This window comes from Anarrhichthys ocellatus, unplaced genomic scaffold (genome assembly GCF_004355925.1).
Source record: "Anarrhichthys ocellatus isolate YVR2014 unplaced genomic scaffold, GSC_Weel_1.0 scaffold17, whole genome shotgun sequence".
NCBI lineage: Eukaryota > Metazoa > Chordata > Actinopteri > Perciformes > Anarhichadidae > Anarrhichthys > Anarrhichthys ocellatus.
The window spans coordinates 1964482-1990372 of NW_022280047.1; the positions used below are offsets into that span (position 1 = coordinate 1964482).

The following is a 25891-nucleotide window of genomic DNA, read 5'->3' on the forward strand; positions in this document are numbered from 1 at the left end:
CACACACACACACACACACACACACACACACACACAGTGCTTAAATCTCAGCCAGTGGCATTGGTTTGACATTGTACAGGTCATTAAAAGGTAAACTACTAATGTCGAAGGCAAATCTATTTATGTTGATAGTATTCATGGGCAATCTTTCCATAACATTGATCAACACAGTTTGTCTAATAGGAAAATAATAAACAATTACTCCTGCAGACGAGAAGGGTAATTGATTTTCTTCTGTAAATTACTACCACCATCAGCCCCGTGTACACAGAAAGGTGATCATCTGCATAAAATCAATGGGATATGATCCTATCTGTATGATAATCATGGACTGTAACCAAGGAGCCTTCATTAGGTTCGGGGAGAGAGGGGAACGTGGAGGGTACGACGGAGAGAGACGGAGCGAGCGGTACGACTTCAAACAGATGTGAAGACAGATGTCCCCTTAATGAAGATCTTCAACATATTCGTATTTCAGAAGTTAGAGCATGATCCGAGCTCAAAAATCAAAGATTGTAACAGTAGGATGCTTTGGACCGGATCTGATCACCATAATGTGTCTCCTCATTTGTTGCATTTCTCTTGAAAGCTGCAGTCACACTGCAGCCAAACAATATGACGCCGTATGAATAATGTGAGAACTGTACGAACCCCTGGAGTAGTAGATATATGAGGGCTGCGTTAAATCTCCCTGATTAATTTCTGATGGGCACTCACACCACCCCTGGTGTTCCCAGCCAGACACTGACTTATGAGGATTGGTGAGCCCACCACCAGCTGTATGACTGTGTGCAGGCCTCCGGATCAATATGGCCACCTATATTAATATCACCACATACGTCAACGGGTGAATATCTGCCTGCAGCGGGGTCGAAGAAGAAGGAAGGGATATGACTTACTAACACGGTTTACTTAGAACACAACAGAAATATTATATGTAGCCATTCTCTCTCTCTTCTATGTGATCATTGGTTATTTGTTAAACAATTAAAATGATCTTTGTCTGTTTGTGAGAACACTGTCACAGGTAAAAAGATTTTGGTAGCTTTATCAACCTGGAGTGAACAAACACATGATATAGATATTTTATAAAGCTGATTTTAGCATCTTAAATTTGTTTAAATTTGTTTCAGGCCAACAACATAATGAATCCATAAAGGCTTCATCATTTTCACCCCAAAATGTAATTCCTGGCCGTGGAAAGTGCTTTGAAACAGCATTTAGACCTAGATGTTATACAATTTAATTTACGAGAAAGTATTTCAGTGTAAACAATTCAGGATAGAAAAATATCTACGTACGAGGATATAGTCTTAGAAATACTTACAGCTACTGTAGAACCGGGTTAACGCACACTTTTGGGCCCCTATAGCACCGAGAGAAGCTTTACGGAGTGCTTCTATTTTAACTGGTGCATATTTTCTAGCCTTTACGGCACTCGTTCAGCAGTCCATGAAACACAGACCAATTACATGCGTTGTAAATCACCTCACGTGATGCTACTCAGCCAATCAAATGTGTGTATTCCTAAAGCATCGTGACTGGAGTGAGACATACACACAGGGGAGAGAGACAGGCAATGTGAAGCGCCACTACGAGACAAAGCACAAATGTTTTGATTCATCCGAAAAGAAGGTACAGAAAATAAACAATCTAAGAGCCCAATATGATCCGATCCACCAGAATGCTAACACGTTCATTCACTGGCAAACAATGTTAACAGAAGAGAATAGAGCTGAAAAGTGGCTTCCATAACCACAGACATAGATATTGACATCACTTCACACCTGAATGAACTGAATTTAAAGCTGCAGGGCAACTAGGCTACTTCAATAAATATGGCACTAAATCATCATGCAAGTTAGATATTATTGTGATGTTCCAGACCTTTGCATGAGGACATTTTCTCTAACTGGACCTCGTTGAATTGTAATTGAATACCCCTGTCCTATAGGCTCACTCTGTCCAAACACCTGTTAAGTGCAATGACTAAAGAAAACATTATATTTCAAATAGAGACCCAGTAAACAGCCTGTACTACCTGCCTGCATACATTTTTGGTAATTAAATATATATATTTCTAATTTGTATTGAACAATATGCTCCACATAAAAGACAACATCCCCCAACAAAAGTTCATTATTTAGAAATTTGACTCAGGACCGCTCTGAGTCCCGAGCCCAGTTCTTTCGCGTTTCAGTTGTGCTGTAGACATGCACACAAATTTGTGATTTATTAAACCAAACATGACACGGTGAACCAGGGTGTCTGGGGCAGATGCCGGCTTCGAGCTACTGAAACATCAAGGTCTGCCCGACATTTTAGTTTTGTACGGACTATAAGACGACTGAGACGGGAAGTGATGGGTTCGACACTGAAGCACAACCTGCAGCAAGACCGAGAGCTTTTAGTGTGATTACTCCACTGTGGCTCCAAATCTCTGTGAATCACCGTCCACCTCTTCCTGTCTATTTAGAAGCCAAACACAGACACACTGTATAATGAATCTATTTTAGGCACCGACGGCGCTCAAGACCCTTTTCATTCTGTGTTCACTGTGGGAAATGTGGTATCCAATATTGTAAGACCCTAAAACCAAATAGAGGCCTTTTCAGTAATAAAGGCTTCGGGCTTTTAAAGCTGAGAGAATGAGTAGCTGGACACAAACCGCTAGAGGAGGCTTTCAGTATATTAGCTTCTCAAATCAAATCACCGTGAAGGGAAGACAGAACCAGCATTTAACATAGTAAGGAGGCCAAGACACAGAAGAATAAAGTGAATGCTCTGTTTGAATCTGTCCTCCCTTCATAGATTTTAATGGCTATGGTAAAGTGAAGTGCGTTAACACTTGATAACTACATTAGCGCAGGACTATTTTTTAAAGCACAGAGAGGGCTCAGCCCATTTACCATTTCCATTACTGCTGTAAATTGCACAGAATTAAATCAAAACCTCTGGCACACTCAGACCACAGCCTGTTATCAAGTTATATTGATTTATTAAGAGTAGTTCATTTGACACAGTAAGTGCAATTAAAAGAAGGCACAGACTGATATGAATTGGCCACGATGCATAGCCAACACATCACCTCACACCGAAGCCAAGTTTACCGGTTTGAATTTAGTGAATATACAGAATTATAGTTGGTGAAGAAGTAGCTTCGTCCACATTGATGTCTTACTTTTGTCATGAGCTGGAACGCTGGGATCACTCAATACTAATCAACAGGCTGGACACGAGCTGGTCTTTATCACTTTGTCCCCTTTATATGACTCCCAACCTTGGCTGCGCGACCAGTTGCCTGATTTCTCATTTTGTTGCACTGCGACTGACAGTGAGCGGCTCTGATTGAGGGGATCCATTAGGGATCAGCCCGAGGAAAGCCGGTTTGATGGATGAGACCAGCAGTCACCTTCAGAGCTTGCTAACAACACCTGTATCCTCTCCGTCACACATACACACACACAGACACACACACTTTTGCTGACATATAACAATTCACACAGTGTGCTGTGTAGAGAGTTAGAGACAGAGATTTAAAAAGATAAAAATCTATATTGTCTTATCAGCAGTCACGGCTCGGTTCAACCTGTAGCCAAAACTAACAATGTGAAATGCTAAGGAGCTACTTCGGAAGAAAAACTCTTCAGTCAAAGTCTGATTTCCTTTGAAGAGACACCTGACGGATGAAATAAGTTTTGCTACCCAAGTCAAGCAACAAAAGTAAACTATTTAGTGTGAAGGAATTCGGGGAAGGTAAAACTGTTTTGATATTTTATCATCCAAAAATATTAAGACCATTAAGTCGAAAAGTACAAACGTGGTCACACAATCCCTGTATTATACTGTATATGTAAAAGTATGACTAATAAGAAAGCAGAAGAGGTATAGTCTCTGTGGTGGTGGAGGGAGCATGTAACAGCAGGCATTAGAAGAGTGTGGTGTCAGCTGCTTAAATAATGGTGCATAAGTTGTTAGAACGTTTTCAGATCAGCTGACAGTCAGCTGTGTGCACGACTAAACCGACCCTCCAGTCACGTGATAACAACACACTGTAACAGGTTGGCCTTGTTTAAACAGCCCCTGAATAAATCATCATGGTATATATTAAAAGCAATCTTTATTTCCCCTTTATGTGTCAGTTGTTTTGTCCACTCAGCAATATACAGAATGTATGTAGAAACTCCTGTATGTGTGCAAGTCTAGTCTTCTCTGCGTCTAGCAGGCTAATTGCTCTCAGCAGTATTATCTCATTATGGCCCATCAGCATCTGACATTTAAATACAGAGCTGCTAAAAGCCTCTCTGCTTATTCAATATTAACATTATCATCCATCACATCGTCCAGAGAGGCAGGGGCCTTGGTCTTGTTAGCTCCTTCTCTCCTGAATCCCAGCTCTTGGAGCGTAGGGGTCATTATTTTTTTAAAACCACCAATTGACGCATTTAATAACAACAATCTTGTTAATAGCTACGGTGCGAGTATTGGCGAAAGGGGAGCGCACAATCCTATTGCACGGCGCCCGTCAATGGACATAGTGTGAAACAAGGAGGGGATGCGGAGATGAGTGCAGGTAAGCAGGGAGGTGAGACAGGAGGATGAGAGACAGAATGGTGAGGAGGAATGGGAGAGGGTGAAAGAGAGGGAGGGAGGTCAGCAGAGCGGTGTTAAGAGAGGGAAGGTAGAGCCTGATGGGCACCAAATGAACAAATTATGACGGGCTCCATTTTGCAGGATGGGGGTCACACCAACCCCCCTCCCCCCTCCCACCCTTCTCTCTCCTCCACTCCTCCTCTCTTCTCTTCTCTCTCTGACAGTTCAATTTCCCCCTCTCGCCTCCCTGCTCCTGCCTGCTAATTGTGAGTGAAGCCTTATCATTGGGCCCCCCATCCACCCCGGGTCCAAGGCATCGCGGCGTCTGAGAGAGGAGACTGGAATGTCAAAATGTTATCCGAGACAGCAAACAGCCAGAGAGACGGAGGTCACACACAATAAGGCCGGACGTTCATCTGGATGCAGGAGGCTCAGGCTCGCCGCCCCTCACAGGATGCACGGACAGAAAGGCGAGGAAATGTTGCAACAGTGCATCGGTGGAGAAAATGTATTTCATAAATTTTTCCCTTTATTTTTTTTTTACGTATGTCTTTTGTAAGTTTGCGAAACAAATGATTGCCACATGTTTTTTCTACTGTTAAGCTCCTTGTCAGTGGTCTGAAAGGTCGGCTGCAGAGAAGGGTAACCAAGCGCCAGATGTCAATCAAAGACAATCATTAGAAAACACCTCCATTACACCGGGGGCAATAAAAATGATTCTGTTCTAAAGCATATTGGATTTTGAGACTAAGAAAATCAAACTCCAGCATTCAGGAGCATGCAGGAACGAATTCTTGGAGCTGGATTGATTCACATGCTTTGTGAAATAAAAAGCCCCACACACACACACACTCCTCTACCCAAATCTTAGCTGAGAGCACTTGACCCTCGTGTGCAAAGTGGAGCCGAGACATGTTATTTACCGACTACAGGAGGCCAGCTATAAATGACACCTGAAGATAAAGCTCATCTCACACCAGTGCTCAGCCCTCTGCCTCTACTTTGTCATTCGAAATTGAAGCGTTGCCGAAGAGCATTTGCTCACGGTTTCCTTTTTACACCGCACCGTCCCCTCCGTTTGTACGACACAGAGACTGAAAGACAAACAAGCTGGGAGATGTGAGGCAATCTTAGGTCTGTGGGGGAGCAGCTGGCTGTCGGATAGGTTGGGATTTAAAGTGCTTTAGTGGTCAGCTGATAGGGCTGATCTAAGGTCAGAATAATCTGACTGCAGTAGGAACTATGAGGGGAGCGACACAGGACAGAATCACTGACCCCAGACGTCGCTCATCACAGAAAGCTAGATGGAGGGTAAGAACGTTATAGAAGGGGGAGAGATTCAGAGCAAGAGAGAGAAAGCGCTCATCTATATTCCAACACTGGTAATGAAGGTTAATTCATTGGTTAAGGATTAACAAGGTGCAAGAGTATGATAGGCAAGCAGTTGCCTTCTCGAATATAGGTTTAAATCAACCCCATTATGGGTGATGAAATTTCAGCTCCAGCGCCCCGCCTAGTGGGAAAGTAATTATGCCACGACTTCAGGGACTCTTCTTAAAGTAAAACTCCAAACCTGCGGTGCACTGACACAAACGGGAGGTGGTCGATTCATACGTCAGCTAATTTCATTGTGTCCTTCCTTCAGTCAGTCCCTTCGGAAGTCCCACAACATCTCACGTTGTGCAATTAAGTCTAAACCTATGAAGTGTTCGGAGGGATTAAATGCACTTACCTTTACGTATTACCTACTTTATTATAAAGTGGCATTTTAAAAGACATTGCTTCTGCTGTGTCCACTACACATCAGCTTGACAGGGCACAGCAGGGTGTAGAAGATCCAGGACAGCGTTAGATTCAGGCTATGATTAGTAATGACTGCTATTTATAGTCAGTGAGTTTGAAACTGCAGTGATGTTTTTATAAGCTCTTGGTTTTATTGTCTACAGAGAATAAAGTATTGGATTATTGAAATTTTAGGTTAGGATGTTGATTAATGTAATAGATACAGATCATTAGTATTAATATTAGTACGTTTGACTACATTATGCTGGTGATCTTAATGTCGGTGACAGATTGTATTACGTAAGAATAATTCAGATCATTTTTATTTATTCAGCATTCAAAACATCTATGAAATGAAGTGTCCAAAAACGTACACACCAAAGATAATCTAGGGGGATTTTTTTCAGTGTGTTGTTTCGGCTAAATGAAAATTTCAGAGATTTATGTAATGATAGGCATCAATGTCAGAAGTGTCATTTTCATATCAAACCCATTTTTCTGGAAATTAAAGCTGAGGTCGGTGACATTGGAGAAACCAAGCAAGAGTACGCTAGATTTAAAAAATATCCAACTGAAAAAACTTAGCTCAGTGTGTCCAACTCTTTTCCAATGAAAGTAACTAGCAGCTCTATCTCCACAATTTGCTAAATCTGTCGGCAACACTGACAGCCCCGTCTCTTCAGGCCTCCCTCAAAATGATCGTTATGAACATACAACGAACATGGCTATTGTTGGTACTTGCAAGTTGGCACCTTAGAAAGACTCTGATGCCGTGCAATGAGTGCATGGGCAGAGTTCTCACAGGTAGAAAGGTAGGTAGGCCGTCCAATCGTTTTACTCGGCTTAAATGAAATGCTTGGACGGGCTTATTACAGTCCTGCGACAGCCACCGATACTGACTTTTTCCTCTTTCTGTCAGTCAGATCATTTGCTTTATTCATTGCTGTGGGAATGTAAAGAGAATTTCACCAAATATAACAAAAGAAATGTCTAAAATAAATGACCTATCCTAGCCTTAAAGAGAAGTGTGATTTCGTATACATATATGATGCAGGCTGTGGCAAACCAAAATACACAGGTTTAGCTACATCAAAGTCAGTAGTACAAACGCATCAGGATGGGGCGCTAATGGTTAAGGCGCATACCATATGACTGTAATGTTCAATGTTCGATGCCAGCTGGGGACCTTTTAAATATAAGTGTAAGTTCATAAATTGAATTTTACCGTCATTAGGCTATTCAATTTCATTATCCTAAACAATGCAATCTTCAGTGTTGACAGTTTAATAAATCAGACACTGATGATCTTTTTTTCAACCAAAAATGCTTTGCGCTGCTTAGGGGGTACTTGGCTGAAAAAATATTTCACAGGGGGTACATCACTGAAAAAAGGTTGAGACCCACTGCTCTAACCAATCGAACAAACTGAGAAAACAAGAAGTGAATCGGCACATTCCGTTAATAAGTGGGTTTGATCTCTGTGTATGAGAAATAAGATGGACCTGACCTCCAAGGCAAGCCCAGACTAACTAATGACGGCCTGAGCTAAGCTAATATTTCATCATCAGCTAGCCGGTGTTGGAATGATCTTGATGCCATTAGCGGACTAATGGCTAAATACTCCGGCACTGCTAAAGAGGAGCCAGCCACTGACACACTTAGCATCCGCTGGCGCATTTAGCGTGGACATAAATGAGCATGTGAAATGGAGACATGAGAGGGATGGGCACACCAGTGACCCCTACGTATATACATGCACATATATACCGACACATACACCACCACACACACACACACAAGCACGGACATGGTGACCCCTACACGGTTGATAAGACGGGAGCTGATATGCGAGTCAGACGGAGCCACATTTGTAAAAAGCGATAGCCAATTACGGCAGCCCGGGCTGGGGGATAATAGCCTGCCTGTCAGGCTCTGTGTGCAGTATGTGCACACACGTGTGTGTGTGTGTGTGTGTGTGTGTGTGTGTGTGCGTGTGTGCCTCAGCACGTAGTATCCAAGAGTGAATAGCAGGTTCCTATTCTCATCTATTTGCCCTATATCTCCATTCCTTAGATATTAATTTCAGAGCTGTGCTGCAGCACAGGGCCCAGGTCGTTAGTGTGATTCATCTGGGCGTCATCCAAAATGGGCGCGCAAAAGATGGAAAGAGTAAGCCATGTCTACCAAAATGGGAGGCGCATTTCTGTAAGATTTCAGCACCATGGAATAATGGGGAGGTTTTTTTTACCCATAATATTCTCTATCCATGCTTAATATTACAGATGATGCGAGACACTGGGTGAAGCAGAACATAAAAAGGTTGGATAATGTAAAAGATTTGTGAAACATAAGGAACGTATTGTGGAGCATCAGAAACTACTCTCACGATCACAGAATGAATAACATATTACTGATGATATATCATGCCCTACGCAGATACTGGCAAAATCTCCGTCATAGAGACATCGAATGAAACACAAGAGGGAAAGAGGCGACAGCAGGGATACTGGTTTGAAAGCTCAAACATCAGTATTTGTCCTGTATTTCCACAGACACATGATCTCCTCAAGGACTCGGCCCCGTCAGCCACAGTGGCCAACCACCTGAAACAGAGGAATGATAGACTATCAGAGGAAGGGAAACTGTTCAAGGGAATTGTGTGGATTTAGTGGTCTAGTGCTGACACATGGCTTTGAGCATGGTAGAAAAGCACTTTAACTCTTCAGTGCTTTTATCGCATGTACACACTCCATAAAACAGGGGGCCTGTGTCGTAGTAGCGGCTCACACAGTACAGTAACACACACACACACACACACATTACGCATGCATACCGTTCGCTCACAAGCAGCAAGGTTGTGGGAAGAAACCAACATCCCCTGATGGCAATCAATAAGACTAGGTTGACAGACTGGGAAAGATTGTCAAAAAGGCTTTTTGAAACTATTGCAACAGTTTGAAGTTCACATCAAGGGCGACATAGAACTAGTTTTACGTTTTCCACAATATCTGCATAACGGTTCAAGCTGTCAGCTGTTATTCGTGTGACTGGATTGCACCTAATGGATTTGACCTGACCTGTTCTTTCAGGGTTTTGGGGGGTTTTATTCCACTAAGAGCAGCAATCCCGATTTTGCTTTGGTGTTTGCATTTGTAGTATTTGAGCGATAAACTAATTTCCAAGTACACATGCCCCCAACCAGACTCCTGTAAATGCATGCTGTCCCTGCAGCTGCCATTTCATCATTTCCATCAAATCAAACCACGGTGAAGGTAAAAAAGACAAACCTACAGAATTAAAAACACACCACAGATAAATATTTATAGCATCATTTGACTGAATTTAAAATAGTTCTCTATATAAAAAAAAATTGATTAACGGAAAATGTATTATTTTTCAAGGGCTGGCAGGGATACAAGTGGAGGAATTTCAAATCTATTCTGAAGCTGTAAATGGTTCGCTCTTGTTGTTCATATCTATTTGTATCGTGACGCTGGAGAAAAATGGCGATGCCATGGTGGATTAATAAAGTTTTGACAGTATTATTTTTCATCAGCAAGCCTCTTCTTGTATATTTATATACATAATTCATATGTACTTAAAGAAATCCCAGATTGGGGCCTTAATGCTGAAAAACAAACAATGAAGTTAGAGCGTATCCTATCCTATCCCCTCTCCCCTATTCATCTCCGTAATAGAGATGCAAGCTCCGTAATGCTCGCTGGGAGCCAAGCATGAGATTGAGGATTTCTCACACACCATGCATTATTCATAGTCCAGAGCAACAGAGTGTGTAAGATGAGAATTACACAGCATGAAGAGAACAGGGGAGAGGGGACTGAGGGGAGAAGAGGGGGGAGATGGGAGGAAGGAGAGGGGAGCAAAGGTGAGAGACCGTGTGGAAGAGAAAGAGATAAAAAGGAGAAGAGAAGAGGGCGAGATAGTGGACACTGTCAGACCTCCATTTCCTATCCCTCTCGGGTTAACCCCAGTCTTGTTTTTCGGGAGTTTGTGCGAACAGTGGGGTGGAGGAAATGAATATGGAACCGGCAGCCCCAGATAGCTCCACCAGATTGGCACACAATTTGCATTTGTTAAATGTGCGTCTTGCGAGTTGGTTTGTATTCCGAGCACAAACCGAGTAGTGAGCAGGAAATTTCAGGGTTCTGTTATGATTCGTGTCCAGCCTTCGTTCTACATAATGAAAAACAATGGGAAGTGAGTCAGGGTTGGAATTGATTTGTTTAACAATGGAAATGAACAAAGTAGGAGGCACGGACCAAAATAGGGAGGCATGCTTTCTTAAATGAAAGCTCGCGACCAAGAAATTGCAAGATTGTGGCTGATACAATTTGACAAATGACTTCTACAGAATGATATAGAGCAGTTTTCATCAGAATAATTGGTAGATGGCTAAAAGAAATATAGATATTTCATGTCCATTACGGTGCAAAAATATGCGAGGCTGGCCAAGAAACTCGGTGCACTGAAGTTACAGCTCAAAAAAGTTCTAGAAAACAAAAAACGGATGCGATTGTACAGTGAAAAAAGTAATTTATCAGCCACCATTTCCCCAATATAATTATTAAATCAAAGCAGGATAATATGAAACAATAGCAATACAATTTTAGTTATTCATCTGATGACCCCATTTGCTTGGTCTGAAAGCCTTTCTCAGAAGAAGACTAATGTCATTAGTTTGCAGAGTTAATGGAATATTACATTTTATATATATTTTTCCCTTTCAACTTAAATACTCATGCGAGCATGTGTGCTCCTACATGTACGCGTCTCCTCACACGCAGCCTTAATGACACCAATGTGATGGTTACTGGCTTTTTAACTTCCCAGTGATGAAAAGCCAGTATTAATTTAGGCTACAGATTTCATTTGTTCCGAACAGGAAAAACAATATAAATCACTTTTAGAGTGATTAGAGAGAGGGTTGGATTAATCCAGGCCTGATTAGGGCATTATGCTGGCTTGTTATGGACACACAGGGTGACTGACGGTAATTACTGTCTGTAATAGGAGAGCACACACTCAGTCAAGGCATGAGCCACGGCACGGTGTGTGTGTGTGTACGAATCTGTGTGTGAGTATGTACTGCATGTGTGAGCGTAGTTTGACTGAAACCAAGGGCTGATGATGTTTGCTTTTTCACCAATTACACGTTGAAATATTACGAAGCCTGCGTGCGATCGGAGCACGAGCAGAGAGCAGCCCTGTGTGAGAGACACACGGAGATATCCAGAGGGCTATGCAGAGAGGGAGAGGCGAAAGAGCCATGGCTTTGTTTATGATTATTGATATCCTTAGACAAACATATTCACCCGGATAATAAAAACAGATGGCAGAGTAGGTAAGGCAAATATTAGCCTGCGGAAAATTAGAGAGGTGCTAAATCAGCAAATCGAAACCTCAATGTGCGCGACACAGACATACACACACTTGAGTCTAATCCATACGCATAATATAGACAACATCTGAGTGGAATTCCTCCCTCGACAAAAAAATCACTGTAGCACTTTGAATTAAAGGATATCCTGATGCTCTTATCACGTCGGCGCAAAAATAAAAGTCAAATATATACAAATCTAGAGTAATATGTTGTATTCTTTCCAACCTGCATTAATATCAAAGGTGTCTTGATTGCACTAGAAAGCGTATAGAGCAGATTCAGCAAAGCCCCCATATGCCAATATTGTCTTTATTATGGGGAATTTCCTGCAGGTGTAAAGCTAAATATATTTTATGGTTTGGAAGCAGACATAAGGCACCCAATGGGATGTGTCCCGTTAAAAGGCATGGAAAATAAGTATGCATATTTAGCAGAAGGCTGCACATCTCTCCTCCCAGAGCACTCCGTCTCCCTCCTCCATGCTCCTTCTCTCCCCCTCTCCTCTCTTTCTTTATGGCGGTAATTGTTCCTTTTCATCACATCATTGGTTGAAAGAGAACTTTAACACGCCGTTGGCTCAGCAAGAGCTCCACATGATCCGATAGGCTGAGAGGCCCCTTCGTCCCCCCCACCCACCCACCCACCATCGGTCCCTTTGGGCTGTAAAACAACAGTCTAGAAGCTTGTTTTATGAGTGCACGCCTCTGCTCTTTGCATGTTTATGTCAAACATTTGGAACAAATGGCGTCCATTGGCTGGAACAACACAGATAAATCTAGTCAATTCACAGGCAAGGAGAGCAGCACGCGGGCCACTGAGAAAGTGGCCCACTTGATGGCTGACGAAGAGGAGTGCTGGCATTATTCAATTAATACCTGAAAGGGGTATATTTTATGCAGCATTTACGAAAGCATCCGCTAGTTCGCCGCGCGCATGGCATGCACAAACGCGCACACGCACAAAGGCAGGGGGCTTGTGTTTGCATCCTGGGAAAAGACTGGACTCCCCTTCCATTTTGCCAAATCAAATATACAGTGAGAGCAAGCTAAAAGGCACTTTCAATCAGCCACTCTGGGTCTGTCTGTCAATCTGGGAACAACAACAATCTAGCCTACTTGGAGTGGTCTAGTCAACATCCATTCCCCAATAAATTCAATCAGTGATGCTTTGTGTGTGTGTGTGTGTGTGTGTGTGTGTGTGTGTGTGTGTGTGTGTGTGTGTGGGTGTGCGTGCGTGTGCGTGCCTGCGTGTGCGAGTCGCATGTTATGTGTGTCTACATGCAAGTGTTCATGAAAGAAGCAAGACAAGACAGAATTGTCTTGGAACAACGACAGCATCGTTTTTAAAGTGACAACTGAATGTATAGAGGATGTTGAATATGCAAGGAAAACAGAGACAGACACATCCAGGTTGGGAAATACAGAAGTGCAGAAGTGAATACAATTTTGCTTTGAGCGGAATCCGGTAGCTCATTCAAAGCGACAATGGGAATCTCTAGCTCACCAAATAATCTTAGAAAGCCAAGTAGCAGAGTTAACAGGCCCGAGCTAATGACATTGACGTGGAGGGCTGCACGCTGGAGTGATTGTCTGACTGTTTGAGACCCGAAAGCAGCACTAGCGAGCTCATCATGGACCCGCACTTTCATTATTTGGCCACAAATGGAAATGCAAATCGCTTGCTTTGCTGCGGACGCCTCAAATTTATTAAACTAAAAGGTTTAATTTCCATTTTTCTCTGCATCAGCTTTATTTATAAATGTCATGCCCTATGAAGACCCTGTTATTTTCTCCCTCTCCTGCAGGCTCTTAACAAATCTGCTCATTAATATGGAAATGGAGAATCAATCGCTTTTCCGGCGACAGAGCGCCGTTTCCCTCCGCGGTGTGTAATGTGCTCTGACTGGTCAACAGCGCAAACAAATTCACATACATACACACACGCCATATACTGTATATGGCAAGCTATACATCACCACATATCTATACATATATATATATACATATGTATATATCATACAGCATCTCCATCCATAAAGTTCTATAAGAAAAAGTATTACCCTATGTGGTCGTACTAAATTTCCCAGCCCATTCAGACTACAGTCAGACTATTGCCAGAATGGCACCAGATGTTGCAGCATTAATAACCCATAATATCAAGTCCTGCTTATCCAACCTTTTCAGGGCCCTAAAATAACACTCATAGACCTTAATGAGATCATTATGCACAAGGTTCTTATTCAGGGCAATGATGATAATTGCATCTGCGGCTTTTAACACTTGGTCGTCATGTTGGCCAGCAAATTGCTCCTCTCTCCGTCTGTCTGCCTGCCTGTCTGTCTGTCTCTCTCTCTTTTTCTGTCTCTCTACAGTCAACAGTGGGGAGTGAACTATCGCACCTATCCACTCTGGTCTGCAACCTAATGAACATTTCTAAATGGCCATGACCAGCTGGTTAAGAGACTAATGTAGCAGCTATTAGCCAAAGCGGTTGTTTCCTCACAAAGTCATCTATGGAAAACAGCGAGCAAAAAGGCAGGAGAGAGTGGGCAAGGACAGACAGGTCCCTGCTTTCACACTCTTCTTCTCCATATACACACACACACTTATACAGTACATACGTACACACACACACACACACACACACACACACACACACACACACACACTCACACGCATACACAGCATGTTTATCTTTCACATTCTGCAGCAAACAAACCATGTGACGTATTCTCAACCCACAGTGCATTAGTGCTTATTAGGGCCTCAAGGTGTGTGTGTGTGTGTGTGTGTGTGTGTGTGTGTGTGTGTGTGTGTCTTATTAGGAAAATTCAGTTTCACTCAAGGTCTCAGCACTGTGGTTGCAGACCACTGGCCATTGATTATTCATAGAGTCTGTGATTGGGTCCATTAATACAAGATTAGGGAAGGAACCGATGCTCATTTTGTGTGCGTGTATGTGTGTGTGTGTGTGTGTGTGTGTGTGTTTGCGGACAGGAGTTGAATTGTAATGAATCCACAGTTTGTGTTTATCTAGAGTCTATCAGCACAAAACATTATATAGGTACAGTGCATAAGGCGCACATTAGCAGGGTATGAAGGTGTTTAGTTACTTATTAACAAAAGCACATTTGCATAAGTTAAAGGTATTAAGTTAGAATACTGTAAAACCAAAGTAACAGGGTGCCTTTGTTTAAAAATGAGCAATAGGATTCAAACAAGAAAAATGAATAGTTTAACCTCCATCATTTACCACATACTGTTAGATTTCCACCTAATAGCATTTGTTCTTCAATTGAAACTTAATCTGAGTAAATGGTGCTTAAATGTTTAAATCACATTTACAGGCTGTCAACTGATGTGATGTTCTTCACATGGTCACCCTTTGTTTGAATGAAAATAAATTGACGGCAAATGAGGAAGGATTCTGCAGAGAGGGTTGAGGAGACATATTGGTTCGTAGCTCCCCCAAGTGGCCATTTTGGGCAACTAACGAGACCTCAAAGCCAATGTGGAAAAGCACACACACACAAGCTCTCAGGGGGTCTGATACTTCTTATAAGGACAATTGAAATGAAATGATTTCAAATTGTCTGGGATTGCTGCTGAGAAAGAGGTCAGTGTCACAAATCATGAAATAAGCAGCATGGGCCTCTCCAGCTTGTTCTCATGGGCTAGACACCAACTGAACAGCTGATACTTCCGTATATCATCATCCTCATCATCATCATCATTATCATCATTAACATAATCATCAAGTGGAGGAGATTATTGTGGTGTTTGACCTACAGGAGCTCAAATACTGTGCAGCGTGCATACAACACATGTACAGTATATGTACTAAGGTTAAAAAATAATAATAATTGAATAATTTTCTTTGTTATATTTTAGTCAACCTCACAGACCATGTGAGGTTTGCCTTTTGGTTCCCATTGTGTTTTGGGGGTGGTATAATTTGTAGAAATATTCCTTTCAGTGTACAGTTAAAAAAGATTCTGACCCTGAGGGGGGAAAAAACAGAGATGGTAAAAGAAAGCAGCTATACCTTTAAATTCGGGTTCACATCTTTGGGAACATAAACAGTAAAAAGTATAAAACTATTTCATTCACAGCACCATATTGAGTCCAGGCATGCATGGATTCAGAAGTGTCCAGAGCTTAATTGCAATTACTCAATGTAAAAATACTCCATAAAAATGTAGGCTAATAAAATATCAAGTGCCTCTAGTGTATTGTGTATTGAATTAGTATTAGTGTTGGACATCGCTATTAAAGAAATGCATCATAATTTGTAAGCTCACCATATTTTTCATATCTGAACCCTCAATATAAATATTCAAACTAATTGGAGCTGTCCAATAAATGTACTACAAAAAATACTACATTCCCTCTGAAATGTAGGAGAGTACAAGTATACAGTAGCATACGAATGGAAATACCTAAATAAGTTACAAATACTTTAAAATTGTACTCAATGCTGGAACCAACTGGGCAAAGTGAGCAACTGCAGGGACCCCCATATTCCCCTGAAGTTGTTTTTTGGCAATGTGCATAACTGCATATTTGTTAGATTTGCACCACTTAAGTACAATATCAAGTAAAGCGGTTCCTGTGTTATTAAACAATCATGTAGCCCTGTCCTAAAGAGTGGCCCTGTGTTGTGTATATACAGTTGTGTGAAAAAGTGTTGCCCCCTTCCTGATTTCTTATTTTTTTACATGTTTGTCACACTTAAATGTTTCAGATCATCAAACAAATTTAAATATTAGACAAAGATAACACAAGTAAACACAAAATGCAGTTTTTAAATGAAGGTTTTTATTATTAAGGGGGAAAAAAAATCCAAACCTACATGGCCCTGTGTGAAAAATGTGATTGCCCCCTAAACCTAATAACTGGTTGGGCCACCCTTAGCAGCAACAACTGCAATCAAGCGTTTGCGATAACTGGCAATGAGTCTTTTACAGCGCTGTAGAGGAATTTTGGCCCACTCACCTTTGCAGAATTGTTGTAATTCAGCCACATTGGAGGGTTTTCGAGCATGAACCGCCTTTTTAAGGTCATGCCACAGCATCTCAATCGGATTCAGGTCGGGACTTTGACTAGGCCACTCCAAAGTCTTCATTTTGTTTTTCTTAAGCCATTCAGAGGTGGACTTGCTGGTGTGTTTTGGATCATTGTCCTGCTGCAGAACCCAAGTGCGCTTCAGCTTGAGGTCACGAACAGATGGCCGGACATTCTCCTTCAGGATTTGTTGGTAGACAGCAGAATTCATGGTTCCATTTACCAGGTCCTGAAGCAGCAAAACAGCCACAGACCATCACACTACCACCACCATATTTTACTGTTGGTATGATGTTCCTTTTCTGAAATGCCGTGTTACTTTTACGCCAGATGTAATGGGACATACACCTTCCAAAAAGTTCAACTTTTGTCTCGTCAGTCCACAGAGTATTTTCCCAAAAGTCTTGGGGATCATCAAGATGTTTTCTGGCAAAACTGAGACGAGCCTTTATGTTCTTTTTGCTCAGCAGTGGTTTTTGTCTTGGAACTCTGCCATGCAGGCCATTTTTGCCCAGTCTCTTTCTTATGGTGGAGTCATGAACACTGACCTTAATTGAGCCAAGTGAGGCCTGCAGTTCTTTGGATGTTGTTCTGGGGTCTTTTGTGACCTCTTGGATGAGTCGTCGCTGCGCTCTTGGGGTAATTTTGGTCGGCCGGCCACTCCTGGGAAGGTTCACCACTGTTCCATGTTTTCGCCATTTGTGGATAATGGCTCTCACTGTGGTTCGCTGGAGTCCCAAAGCTTTAGAAATGGCTTTGTAACCTTTTCCAGACTGATAGATCTCAATTACTTTGTTTCTCATTTGTTCCTGAATTTCTTTGGATCGCAGCATGTCGTCTAGCTTTTGAGGATCTTTTGGTCTACCTCACTTTGTCAGGCAGGTCCTATTTAAGTGATTTCTTGATTGAGAACAGGTGTGGCAGTAATCAGGCCTGGGTGTGGCTAGAGAAATTAAACTCAGTTTTCCAAAAATGTGATAAACCACAGTTAATTTATGTTTTAACAGGGGGGGGGGGGAATCACTTTTTCACACAGGGCCATGTAGGTTTGGATTTTTTTTCTCCCCTTAATAATAAAAACCTTCATTTAAAAACTGCATTTTGTGTTTACTTGTGTTATCTTCGTCTAAAATTTAAATTTGTTTGATGATCTGAAACATTTAAGTGTGACAAACATGCAAAAAAATAAGAAATCAGGAAGGGGGCAAACACTTTTTCACACAACTGTATCTGTTTAATGATATTACTATAAAAACCTAGTAACCTAGAGTTTCTTTATGTCTCTGGGTGCTGTGTAAAACCATTCACAGATGGTGGGGAAAGGTCAACACATTTAACTTGGCCATGTCTCAAGTGAAAATGATGAGCGAACTTATTTGTGTCATTTGAATATAATCGTCAGAGTTCACGTCTCAAATATTTAAAAAAACAAGATGTTCTATGTGATACACCAGAGACTAAAAGGGCAGATGCTCCTCATCCCAGTGCACTATACCGGTGTGCCGGTTCAGATGTGGCTACTGTGGTATTACTGTGGTATTACCTTTCAGACGGTATGCTGTCCGCGGTGCTGAAGCAGTGACGTAGGACGGTGCTGCTCATCACGCATCCTCTCCTGCCATTTTTGTGCTACTGGCTAGCTTGCTAAGCAAGGGGTCTCCATCAGCAGGAGGCGGAGAAGACTGCAGGCAAGCAGAGAGAGGCAGTCAAGTCAAGAGACTGAACCTTCCCTGGTTACTCGGGAAGCTCTTCCACAAAGGAAAACGTTATTAGAAAGGTTGTACAATGTCCGACTTTGACAGCAACCCGTTTGCAGACCCGGACTTCAGCAACCCCTTTCAGGTAGCTTACTGAGCTAACGTTAACTAACGTACACTTAAGAGCCCAATGAGGCCAGTCTTACTTTAGCATCCCTGCTAAATGTCTTAGCTAGTAGCTAACTTGACAGCTAGCGTTAGCAAGAGCTTTTCCTTACTGTACTACTATGTAGCCGGAGGAGCTAACTGTCGTTCACATCATCTACTATATCATAGATACATTATATGGTTGTTCACTTTGCAAATGAAGATGTGAAGAATTAGTTAGCACGTTGTTACCGAGGATGCTTGTTTTCAACGTTGCAATTACGGTTATGCCAACTAAGAACAAAAACACATGATGTTAGCTGTCTAGCTCTGCCCGTCAGTAAACATTTGCTGCTAGCTTGCTAAATAAGTTAGCTAACCAACTGATGCTAGCATCGGATAGGTCCGCTGTGTACAGTTATCTCGCTGGGACGCCAGTTTTAAACTTGCTACTGGAGTTGTAGCTATATTGTTACAGCAGTGGTCCAAAATAAACTTAACTTTAGATAGGTTAATTTAATACATTCCACGCACAAACGTTGCACACAATACTGACATTAAAATTGTTTAGAAACATTAGCTTCTTACTCATCATAGACATCCTCAGTAAAGATAATGCTAGTTTGTTTTTTATTGTTGGCTAGATGCAGGCAACACGCTGTTTATATGTGTTACAGCTGTGTTCAGAAGAATTCATTCTCCCTTGTAAACTATTTTACCTTCTACCATTGCCAGGGGCTGCCAACAGTCTGCTAGTTTTCATCCTAACAAGACACCTGAGTGTGTGATTTAAATGTTAAGTCCCTCCCCTATACTAGCAGGTGTGTTAATCAGTGGGTGGAGACTTGGATGGGACGAAAACCTGTAAACTGTTGGCTCCTTATGGCACATTGTGGGCCACTATAGACTAACATGGACTGTCTTGTAAGCATGTTATGAGTGGCATTTTCCAGTTCCCCTTCTCCTGATCCCATTCACAGTGCTTCAAATGGCCACAATAACAGGAAAGGCCATGCCACATATAGTAATATTAGCATTTATATTGTGCTGCATGTACATCCAGCCCTCTGTTTCCACCTTACCTGTTGTCAACACAACAATAATAACTGGTTAGAACATAGTAATAAATAGACCCAGAGAATGGTCAGCTCTGGTTTTTAATGCAACCGATAGCTAACAACTACTAATATGTTCTTGTGGTTGTAGCTTTTAACCCCTTAAAACGCTTTATGGTCGTCTCTGTCCCGTAGGATCCCTCGGTGACGCAGGTGACCCGGTCTGCCCCTCCTGGTGGTCTGGAGGAGTATAACCCCTTCACAGACGCCAGAACGGTCAGCTTAACTAAGCATCGCCATCGATGAGTGCGCGCATGCATGTGTTTGTGTGCATTTGAGTCACTGACCTCATTTTATCCACTCTCCTCTTTCCCTCTTCCTCCACCTCTCAGTCACAAAGGATTTCAGTGACAAAATATGACTGTGACCTAATTACAGTTTTGATTCAGGGTCTGTCTTTTTGATTGCACAAATATTAATATGGTAGGTCTATGCTGGTTTACAGGAGGCCCCTGGGAATGCCCCCAAAGCTACTCCTGCCCCGTCACAGCAGAACACACAACCTGCCATCATGAAGCCCACAGAAGAGCCACCGGCTTACTCGCAGCAACAGACTCAGGTACTACACACAGAACATGTTTTTTATATTGAATCATATGTAGTTTTATAGCACATATACAGATACTCTCTGTCTTTGTTTCCGGTTCACGTTTCCTCTTGTCCTTCACATACTCATCTGATTTCTGATGGCCCAACAGCAGCGTAATGAGGTACTGTCTTCCATCCCCTTCATGTCACTGTCTTGAATAGTGATAATTCCTTCACTTTCCCCACTTGGAGCTTTCCTCTTGCAGTGCAATATTAGAGCTAGTTTAGTGCTAACTGAAGAAGACAAGTGTGTTAACAACAGTAGCTGATTGCTTTTCCTGTTGGAACACCTTTCTTTTCCCTTCTCAAACTAGCAAAAAGAAATACCTTCATTACTCTCCTGATTGGATATCATAACTCCTGTCGAATGTTGGATGGTGAATTTTAAGAGCATTTCCGTGTCTGTGTTAGGACCAAGCGCGCGTTCAGGCTGAGTTGTTGAGAAGGCAGGAGGAGCTGGAGAAGAAAGCGGCAGAGCTCGATCGGCGGGAGAGAGAGTTGCAGTCCCACGGGGCCGCGGGAGGTCAGATAAAAAAGATAATTGTATTGATGTGTTTTTTTTATTGTCAGTGTTCCGTAAATCAGTCTTTTGTTCTGATTCTTGCGCACACTTTGATATAGGTATGCTTCAAAAGTATATCAACTAAGTGGTAAAAACTCTGACACTATACATCATCTAAACGCTGTTCCCATTGTCCACGCAGGGCGTAAGAACAACTGGCCTCCCCTGCCAGAGAAGTTCCCCGCTGGCCCGTGTTTCTACCATGATATAGCGGTGGATATTCCTGTAGAGTTCCAAAAGACCGTCAAGATCATGTACAACCTTTGGATGTGTAAGTGGATCGTCTCACACACCTCCTGTGCCCGTGAATATTATGTCATTTACTTTAATTCTCACACATTCCCATCACACATGGGTTCATAAGACGAGCCCACATATCGCACCGCAGGAGAAGCCACCTGAATCATCAAATAATATGCAGAGTCACTTTGTCATCAGACACACTTGTCGGCTCGTTTACCACATTAGAAAACAAAGAGATTTTTATTTGCTTTGCCGATCACACATTATAGTTTCCTGTGTTCTTGTACTGAAATGACACGTAAAGTTCTTTATTTTGTTGTTGTTGTTTTCTTTCCAACAGTTCATGCAGGCACGCTCTTTGTGAACATGTTCGGCTGCCTGGCCTGGTTCTGCGTGGATGCGTCTCGCGGTGTAGATTTCGGCCTGGCACTGCTGTGGTTCCTGCTGTTTACGCCCTGTTCTTTCGTCTGCTGGTACAGACCGCTTTACGGGGCTTTCAGGTAAGCAGATGCATGAAAGAAATCCCACCGCGTTCTGAAAGCAGAAAGACGCAGAAACACGTCTCTGTGGACAAGCATTGTGTTCTGATAGGGCAAAAGTAAAAAGAGGTGGCCAGTTGACTTTGAAAATGCTGACATTTCTTGAGGTTGTAGAAGCTCAAACTTATCCTCTCCTTTTCTAACCCTACACTTGCTAATCCCACCCCCCCAAAAAAATGCCATATGGGAAGAGAGTGCTAAGGAAAGACATGGATAAAGGCAGACTTTCACAGGGGAATTCACCTGCTATTGCCCTCACATTGCCCTCTCACTACCTTGTTCTCTGTCTCCACAACAGGAGTGACAGTTCATTCCGCTTCTTTGTCTTCTTCTTCATCTATATCTGTCAGTTTGGGGTTCACGTTCTACAATCTATTGGCATCACTGGCTGGGGAACGTGGTGAGTGTTTTTGAGCTTTTACTGCGTCTGTGCCTCGACGAGTCCTCACTGACAACTCCCGTCACCGTTGTTTTGTTTTTGCCAGCGGGTGGATCGCAGCCTTAACCGGCCTGAACACCAGCATCCCGGTGGGGATCATCATGTTACTGATTTCGGCTCTCTTCACCGCACTGTCGGTGGGCTCGCTCATTATGTTTAAAAAGGTACGGTAGGACTCCGTGCCCGAGGACTTGCGGTAGATTTAAATCACTTGTCTTGACTCCAGCTCATTTTTCTTTTCTCCTGCTCTCTCCAGGTGCACGCACTCTATCGCACCACCGGTGCTAGCTTCGAGAAGGCTCAGCAGGAGTTCGCAACCGGGGTCATGTCCAACAAGACCGTTCAGACAGCGGCTGCCAACGCTGCAGCTAATGCTGCGACCAATGCTGCCCGCGGGGCGTTCAAACCTCAGCCATAAACTGACGCTACCATACACATGCATACAAATATACACACACACACACACACACAAAACACTCAAAAGTTGGGGATGCACAACTCTGGCCCCCCGCAGGCTCTCAGATCAAATTGATTCTATTCATGAACGCTGTCCTGCCAAGTTCGCGCTGCACAGGATGTGCAAAGAGTCAGAGGCCAGAAATAACAGAAACGTTAGTCAGATAAAGTAACCAGAGTTGTCCACCTTCACTTAAAATCAAGTTCCCCCTCCGACATTCTTCCTGTCTGCTTCTCAGTCAGATGTCTGCTCACATCCCTCGAAACATCCACCAAGTGACTCGAGGCGTTCCTTGTAGCGTGCGGGATTTCATCTCACTCGCTCCTTCACTTCCCCCCCCCGCTCTCAGGCAGAGGAACCAGTTCTAGCATACCTGCCTGGTTCATACGGTATAGAGTTATGAAAAGTGATAATCCGATCATGGTGTTTTTGCACATAGGTATGTTTTCTTGGTCACATGCCCAAAGTACAGTGTAAGTTTGCCCTCCATGCGAATGTGTACTTCACTTAAAGAGAATCGAGGCGCTGACTTTTAAAAGATTTTTTATCCAGAGCTTGGTCATTTAAATCTGAAGCGTAAATTGTTCCTTGTATTACATCTGTGCTTCTATTCTGAGACAGACACCATTCCGGTAGTTCCTGTAAGTAGAAATATGTCGGTTCGTTCTTATTTTAGGAACCGCCTGCAGCCCCCCCAGCAGTGCTCCAGTGGCACCTGTCGGTTGAGCAACTGTTCCCACTTTGTGTGCTACTCTGATTGACAACGCGGGCTGAGCCAGCATCTCTGTGGTTTGCTACGATTTGACAGCATGACAACGACACGCATGTTTAGCACACTCGAGTTAGTAGCTGGTTTTGGGGGGGGGGGGGGACCCAAAAGAGTTTGAGAAATATTCGCATTTTCCTTTATGTATGTATGACATTAACAGACTACTATGTGGCATCATCTCAGTTGTTTTTGTAGCCCGTCACTGTTGGTTTGAAACTTAACGCTGCTGTGAATCTGAGAGCCGCTGGGTCCTAGCTTCCTGTTGAAAAGGGATGCATACCATTCATTCATAGGGAGAGAAGCGGCCTGCCTTTTCTCACAGAAGATGACCTGGACAGTGGTAAAGCTCTGCTTTTTCTAGAGATTAACCTGCATACATGAAATAGAAAGAATGTGCAAATGACAGACTAACCAGTCCATTTTCACAGACAGACAAAGTCAGCCCATTTGTTTTTCCTCTCGTCAGTATGGGATCACTGGCACCACACGTTTCACAGCCAAAATGAGCATCGAGATAACAGAGGATTGAACGCGATGCACATTCGTTAATTATATATAATAATAACAGTGTTACTCAGAACCAAGTTGTACAGACTACTGTCACTGGGGTGAAATATGGAACGTGGGTTACATTTGTGTCGTGCTCCAGCGCCCCTAGTAGTGGCGGCGAGTGTCTGGAGATGTGCGTGATAGATGACTGACGATTAGCTGCTGTTATTACAAATGTATGGACTGAACTCTGCAGAGGTTTAAATACTCCTGCGAGTGTGAAGGTCAGTAATCCGTCATGAAGTAAGCCTACATCTTTGGCAGTATTGTTTGGAAATACTTGGGTTTTAAAATCCATTGCACATTTCTTGTTTGACGTCGACCTTTTGGCGCAAAAGACAAACATGTTTTTATTTATGGTGTAATTTAACGTTGTTTGCATTTCAAATTAGTTTGCTTTGATTTGACATTATGCGTTATGTTTTGTGTGGTTTTATAATGACGTGATCATAGCATCAGCTAGATTGATAAGTGATCCATGACTTTGCGACTTGACCCTGCAAGAGGTGCACGTGTATGGATGAGGATGTGGTATGAAATTCCCCCCAAAAAATCTCCCTCAAGTGTTATTCTGTCCTGAAAAGCTGTGAGAAATCTACCAAATGTCCATATAGATTTTTTTTTTTGATTTTTTTTTTAATCTTAGTTTGTGATGTGCTCCCTTGCCATGTTTTACTTTAAGATTAGTTTACTTTGCTCCAAACACCCACACGACTCCCATGTATCCATAGTTTTGAACAGCTGTTAAATGAAGCCATGCCACCGTGGGTAATTACTTGATGTATTTGGCCGAGCTGGTCCGCAGTACGGAACGATGGATTGGAAGTTTGCCGACACAAAACAGTGTTTTTTGACCTGTGACCACGTTGTTTCACTGAATCAGAGGAGAAACTCCTTCAAAACACTTGTATATTTTGTAAAGTTGAAAATTTGATCCCCATTATCAGTCACATGTAAAAAGGAAAACGTAACGCACTCTTGTCTGGCCTTCGTTGCATGTGAAATAGTTTGAGTTTTGTATATTTATGGTATTAACATGAAATAAAATTTGAAAGAAATATTGGTTTCAGAAACTTAATTGTCATCAGTGTATTACTGTCAAAAAACTACTTCAACAAAACCTTTTAAAGAGAAATTGTTCAGTGTCTCCCAGCCTTGAGAACCTTTAACATGAAGCCACATCTATTCATGAAGCCCCCCTAAAATGTTCTTCAGCATCTTTTTTGGTGATGTCATTAAATTAAACTATTGTTTCTCACATGGACAAGTTATTTATAACTCTAACATGCTACATATGTGCGTGCGTTCTGGTTTGTATGTTTTCTCCCCCTTCAAATTACAATCCTGCTCATAATAAAACAAGTAAACAACTCAAAAGTTGACACTGTCAGGTCCATTCTCCATCCATTGTGTGCGGTCTCTTTAAGAATTAGGATTTGGGAGTGACGCGGATATGAAAGCTAGTTTATCCGTCTTTCCTTTACAAGCAGGACAATTATTTCTCTCTTTATTTGAGAAAAGTTCATATTTGCGTTGTCAAATTTCACTACGACCCTGAAATTCTGTCTCTTGTGTTATCATGTACTGAATGGCTGCAAGCAAAACTACAGAGCACACTCTCTCTGATTGAACCAATCTATGAACTGTCTGAAACAATGGATATCAGCGGCCCCCAAAAAAATTGCTGCGCTCTATATATATATATATATATATATATATATATATATATACTGTACAGCTATCATCACAATACACATGCACAAAGTAATCACAGACAGCTGCTCTTTAAACTATAACAGAGTTTATTACGTTCTAATACTAATGATCAGTCAACTAATATCTAAACTAACAACTATACATTTAAAAACTATCTAAAATCAACAGACGATTGAAAGGGGGAGTGTGTGTGTGTGTGTGTGTGTGTGTGTGTGTGTGTGTGTGTGTGTG

At 42.3% G+C, this 25891-nt stretch overlaps 1 protein-coding gene across 3 annotated transcripts; it reads left to right on the plus strand.

The window, feature by feature from the left end:
* The first annotated feature begins 18444 nt into the window (after positions 1-18444).
* Positions 18445-25002, plus strand: LOC116388704 (secretory carrier-associated membrane protein 1-like). 3 transcript variants are annotated; one of them, XM_031856806.1, is made up of 10 exons: positions 18446-18681; positions 19934-20014; positions 20244-20357; positions 20497-20508; positions 20798-20909; positions 21091-21219; positions 21532-21691; positions 22029-22130; positions 22216-22333; positions 22426-25002. In XM_031856806.1, exons 1-10 carry the CDS (start codon positions 18625-18627, stop codon positions 22585-22587), a joined length of 1047 nt encoding a protein of 348 aa, XP_031712666.1. In that variant the 5' UTR covers positions 18446-18624; the 3' UTR covers positions 22588-25002. The 3 variants fall into 3 exon arrangements, with proteins under 3 accessions (XP_031712668.1, XP_031712666.1, XP_031712667.1); XM_031856808.1 differs by lacking the exon at positions 19934-20014 and having other exon boundaries at positions 18445-18681; XM_031856807.1 differs by lacking the exon at positions 20497-20508.
* Positions 25003-25891: the final 889 nt, after the last annotated feature.

Coding starts and splice junctions, on each gene's coding strand:
- LOC116388704 (XM_031856806.1), top strand. CDS start 18,625: ATGTCCGACTTTGACAGCAACCCGTTTGCAGACCCGGACTTCAGCAAC. Junction 20,015..20,243: donor CCTTCACAGACGCCAGAACG/GTCAGCTTAACT, acceptor GCTGGTTTACAG/GAGGCCCCTGGGAATGCCCC. Junction 22,131..22,215: donor ATCACTGGCTGGGGAACGTG/GTGAGTGTTTTT, acceptor TGTTTTTGCCAG/CGGGTGGATCGCAGCCTTAA.